We start from the raw sequence: 6,096 nt of genomic DNA, 5'->3' as shown, positions 1-6,096 counted from the left end.
TATATTCTTATATATTATCATTTCCACCCGTACATCATTTCACTCTTTACTGAACGTAATTGACCATGAGTTGCATAACCAAAACCTATTTTTAAAGGATCTTTCATCTGTCCATTGAAGCAATTGTTTCTTCATGGTACCCCATTTGCTTTATTTTCAAATACAGAGCGCTTGTTTAGTTGCTTACTTCACGTTTACACTATGTGAAGCATTCTCCCATAGACCCTCATTAGACGTGTTGTGTGCCTGCCACGAAATTCCTAGATGTTCAAGAACTACATTTGGTATATTTCAAGAAATTCAACACATTTCTTCATCCACCTTTATTCCTTGGAAATCTGTAAATCGTGTGCTGTAGCATTCTTTGTTATATTCCCCAAAATTATAGTTTATTCTCTCTTCAAACATTGGCCCGAGAAGCTGTTAGGATGGGCCAAGAGAGGCTTAAATATGCCCTAAAAATTAAATAGCTAAAACACTATATAGAATATAATTGATATTTGTATTATTATTTTTTAAAAAAAATAATGAGATGTTGACATGTGGATAGATAATATTCAGTGATTAACATTAATTAGGTATATATAAATGTATTTTCTTTTAGGAAAATCAAGTAATGAATGAATGAAAATATTGTACTCTTTATTTTATGATCTTATCTCTCTTTTTACTATAGATCAGGTTATTTTCTGTTACCCTAATTTCTAGGGGTAACAGAAGAAAAGGTTAAATCAACCTCCCTTGCACATTAAGGGCAAGCCAACGCAAATCTAAAGAACAATCCAAATGGGTTATCAATTCCTATGCAGTCTAGAACACATGCTAATGGATCACCGTCACCCATTCACCCCAAGTTCCCAGCTCAACAAAAGAGAAAAACGATGACAAATAGTTTTACTAATTACACTTTCTCAAGAAAAATTTATTACTATTGCTAACATACAACATGGTTTACATATGATAATTATATACAAGAATTAACGGGGATCGAAGGCAGGCATGTCATTGCAACTTGTTTACTACATTGGTATCATTTGTTAAATCTGCTGCTGGCGATTTTGAATATTGCAATTGAAGCGTGAGCATGACCATACTTTGTCCTCTGGTAAAGGTACTACAGGGATGTTGTCACAGTTGCAGATTTCAATCATCATGCCATCTGGGTCGTGAAAGAATAGCTGATCAACGAAGATTCCACTTTCCTCTACTCTGTTCTTCACGTACTCTATCTTCATTTGCTGCAGTCTTTTTTCCACCGCTGCTATGCTTTCACACTACAACAGTGCACAATTCGTTCAGTAAGTATGCAGTTACACACATATATGACTATACGTTTAAGTTTAAATGATTATAGGAAGATAGAGAAAAAAATACTTGGAAAGAAATGTGGTTGTCCTTAGGATTAATTGGAACAAGCTTGGGCATGCCTTCTGGGTCTTCTGATTGAAGAAGGTGTATTCCAATGCCATAATTGAATAACCTACCAGGATCATTATCAAATAAAAGGCGATAATTTTAATATGAAAAAATAATGGGATCTTTCTGTTTTTACATGGCATGTTGAATTAACTAAAAATTGGTCAGATTGGTTTTTCAACGGAAGAAACAATATGTCTTCTTAAGTCTATGAAATTGTGCAACGATGTATAATATTACATACTAATACTAATATTAATACAAAGGATTAAACATACCATGCCCCATTGAAGTCTAATGAACTAGGTCTCTTAATAGGAGAAAACCCAAGAACATTCACGTAAAAATCAACGGATTTCTCCACTGATGCACACACAATTGAGATATGATTCAATGACTTGAGTTGCAGGGGATTGGCCATTCCGTTTTTCCCTTTTAATAACTTCTGTCAATGACAGAACAGTGAAGAAGAAAACAAAACGAGAAGCGGTGCTAAAAGGTATGGCGGTACAAAAAGATTTAAGCGAATCAAAGAAATGAAAGAATATTCTGGATGGGATAGAGAGAGTGATGTTGTTTTCCTATGACTAGCTATGCGTGCTTCTATTTATAGGGACTTGGTAAGAATACACAAATATTTTCCACAGCATGTGTTAGAACTTTCATGTTTCGACTTTGGATTTGGATTCTCTCTTTGAATTCAAACAAGGATTTTGTTACACGTAGATTTCGTGTTGATGAATCAGATCTCGACAGCAAGTAACACTTATCTTGTTTCCCGACACGGAAGTTTTGTGTTTGTCTAAGTGACCGAGTCTATTACTTTTTGGTGCAATGCTGAGGGATCGAAATAATGGATAAGCATTAAGAAACGTGCAATTAAAACAGAGATAGCTGTTAATATCACATGCAGAGACAGAAAGAACCCAACAATGAATTTTCTTTGAATAGCATCCTCGTTATGAAGGTATAACAAAACAAATGGAGTGTGATTTAAATTTTTTTACTTTTTAATTAAAATAAACTATTACATGAAGAAAAATAAAGTGGTATAAAAAATATAGTAAGAATTTCAAAAAATTATCAACAATTTAGAATCATTTTATTTTTCACCGACTATTAAAAAAAATCTTGTGTCATATCATATAGGAAATGTATTTTTAGAATTATGACACACGATTTTGAAAATGCATTTTGAAATATTTATACGTGATAGTTCTAAAAATATGTCTTTGAAATAGGTATATATTATTCTGCAAAGTTATTTTTGATAGTTATAAAACATATCTTAATGAGTCTCACTAAACAAGTGGGTGCAATCTATCACGTGCAAACATTTTTCTTATTAGTTTCTCTTGTTTTAATTGTATAAGAAAAATGAAGTTTGGTTTACACTAGAGATGGACATTTAGGTAAGTCTGTTCGTAATCTGCAAAGCCTACATTCTCAATGAACTTATTTTTAGCGAGCCCGCTCACACCTCGCATAGCTCGCAGGCTTCGCAAGCCAGTCCGAATTAGTCAAAAAAAGAAATAAAAATTTAAATTTTAAAATATAAAATTTGACCCATTTTAAAAATTAATTATGAATTGTCGAATAAAAAAATTATTTACCCAAAATGGTAACATAATTTTCAACTTAAGTCACCTAAAAAGATTTTTTCTACATTATGTTTATTTAATCTATAATTCTATAGTAAATCAAAATATTATATCATCATTCACCCACCATTGAATCATATAATTTTATGCTTAATCTATAATTCTATACTTTTATTTTTAAGTTTTTTTACTTAGTTTACACCCCTTATTATTTTTTAGTAGTATAATTTTTCTACTAAAATGTAAAAAGTCTATAGGTGGTCACGGGTTAAGCGTACCAAGCTAAAAAAACTAACATTTAAATGAGCTCAAAATATCAAGGCATGTATACTGCAGTGATTGTGGGTTTCGCAGGTGGCCATGGGCCCTAAGCTCGTTTGCCCAGCTATAGTTTACACTATATAATATATGAAATTTGTAATGAACATATCATGTAACACAGTATCACATGAAGAAAAATGCACAATATTATATATAATATTGATTAAAAAAAAGGTAATATTATATAATAAATATGGGGGAATGAGGTTCAAAATTAGGGTTTAAAGAATTACTATAATGATAAGATAAAAAGAAAAGGAATTTAGCTGGGGTTCAAAATTAGGATTTAAGATTGAATGAAAATAAAATTTTAAAGACTAACAAACATGGAGGGTGTAAGGTAAGGGTTTAAAAGGATAAATCTAGCAGAAAAAAATAAAAAGAGATATGGGGATGTACTTAGAAGAAATGGGAGGGTGTAAATAGAAAGTTCGAAATTTGAGTGCATCATTGGGCTCGGATGGGGAATTAGCCAATTAAAACCTAGTAACTACTCAGCTAATGAAGAAAATAAAGAAAAAAGAAAAGAAATACAATCCAGACCAAATTTATTTAAGCTGACTATCAATTAATCTAATTAATTTATCAATTTACTTACATAATGATTTTTGATACACAATGATAAGTTCTAATTTTATTTATTTGATACTCCCTTTAATACTACCAATAATTACTAAAATTTTAATTCATAGATAATCTTAAATTATTCAAGCTTATGATTTTTTCTCTGAAATTAAATAAATATAATCTCTTTCAAATATTTTAACATAGGTCTCTTGATCATTATAAGCACAATAGTAAACTTATATTGAAAATACACAATTTATTTATTCAAAATAAGAAAGAAGAGAAAAGATGTCACCTAACCTTGTAATCTTTTACTCACTCTAAATGGTAGAAAGCGGTTGAAGTACCGTTTTTGGCGACACAAAAAATAGTTCTCATAATTGTGATACACACATTATGACCCACAGGGTGGCTCCTCTTGGCAGCCCTTTATCTCTCCAATAAACGTTTTTCTGTAAAAATCTCTTACATGAGAAAATATAATATACAAAATAGTATTCTCCGGCAGATATTTGATTCAATTTTGTTAAGTAATATTTGAAGAAAAAAAATTGGTGCAAAGTAATATTTTAAAGTTAATCCAATAACTAGTACAGTATTATTACGCAGCTCGTACTTCATAAGTTATGGTTAACAACGATATCTTTTATCGTGTGAAATAGGATTTAAATTCTTTAAGTATAATTTTATAAATAAAATATTAATTAGAAGAGAAAACTACACTAAAAATGATTAATTAAATGTTTAGCATAAATTAGTTTTTTTTCTTGCAAGTGCATAAATTAGTTATGGGGCAGAAATAATAGATAGTAAATACTATAAAAAAAATGAATTTTATTAAATCGAGTTAGAAATGTATAACGCACAATAATATCTCCATATCCCAATATTCCTCTAACTCTAATTCAATAGAGGTGTTCATAAAATCTAACTTAATATAAATAGAAAAAATTGATAAAAAAAACTGAAAATCAAATGAACCAATAATCAAATAGATCAAAAAATTGTAAATCAAATTTTTTTATTGGATCAAATGAGATTTTGGATTTAAATAGAAATTTATAAATAACACTCAATTTTATTTTTATTTCTTATATATTTATAAAATTATCACATATGTATATATAACTTATATATATTCATAAAAAAAATATTTAATTAAAGATATTTTTACTAATTATTTGAGTTAAGATGCTTAAATATTATATTATTAATTATATAATGACATATAAATAAAAATATTTGATACTTTAAATCATTTTTTATTATATTTATTATATATTTTATTTTTATTTAATATTTTCTAAAAAAATAAAAGTAGGATTAAAATAAAAAAATTGATCCAATTCAAATCACTTTAAATTTAATCAGATCGAATCAAATAAAAAATTTAACTAAATTGAATGATGAATTAACAAAATCAAATGATTGAATTAAATAATTTTTCTGTTCAAAACCAATCAAATCCAATCCAAAAACATCCCAAAATCCAACTATCATTTTCCAACATCATGATCGTGTTATTGATATTATCTGGTATGATTGCAAATTTGGAGCCCTATTCCACCATGGAAAAGAAACATTCAGTAAACCGTGTATGGCCTGGAATTTAACGAATTACTTGAGTGTCCGGCAAGAAATACTCACTGCAACCATCCGAGAAAAAGCTTAGTGTCCTAATGGAATAAGGGATCTGTTTTATTTTCTACCAATACAATATGAATATGCATTATTAACTTATAATATTAAAAACATAATCAAAATGTGAAATAATGGATATTTTTAAAAGGATTCATTGATGAATTGTAAATGTGAAATTATTAATGTCATAATTCTCTCAATTCATAACATATAGTCCTCTTTGCTTAAAAAAAACATATAATCCTCTTGTTAAAAGATAATATTCTGTAATTTATTTCTTATTTCTACAGCATTAAAAACATAATATTAAAATTATATATTATTATTATTATTATTATTATTATTATTATTATTATTATTATTATTATTATTTGAATTGATAATTCATTGATGAATCAACTTGAATATATACAAAGTTCCTCGCACAAATTTTAGGAAACAAAAGTTGTTATCCTTCTTTATCCCTGTATTGACTTTTATTGAGAATATTTAATATGTAGTTAAGAAAAGAGGTTTTACAGAAAGTGATGAAGCCAAATTGAAAATTAAG

At 28.3% G+C, this 6,096-nt stretch overlaps 1 protein-coding gene across 1 annotated transcript; it reads right to left on the bottom strand.

Moving 5' to 3' along the window:
* Positions 1 to 771: 771 nt before the first annotated feature.
* On the bottom strand, positions 772 to 1,997 carry LOC114393058 (uncharacterized protein YwkD-like). Its single transcript, XM_028354319.1, has 3 exons — positions 1,695 to 1,997; positions 1,375 to 1,480; positions 772 to 1,274 (listed from the first exon to the last, which is right to left on the bottom strand). Exons 1-3 carry the CDS (start codon positions 1,835 to 1,837, stop codon positions 1,038 to 1,040), a joined length of 486 nt encoding a protein of 161 aa, XP_028210120.1. The 5' UTR covers positions 1,838 to 1,997; the 3' UTR covers positions 772 to 1,037.
* Between the last annotated feature and the right edge of the window lie 4,099 nt (positions 1,998 to 6,096).

The sequence above is a fragment of the Glycine soja genome, chromosome 17 (genome assembly GCF_004193775.1).
Source record: "Glycine soja cultivar W05 chromosome 17, ASM419377v2, whole genome shotgun sequence".
Classification (NCBI taxonomy): Eukaryota; Viridiplantae; Streptophyta; class Magnoliopsida; order Fabales; family Fabaceae; genus Glycine; species Glycine soja.
Note: the sequence above shows the minus strand (reverse complement) of the source record. Positions and strands in the feature narration are given on the sequence as shown.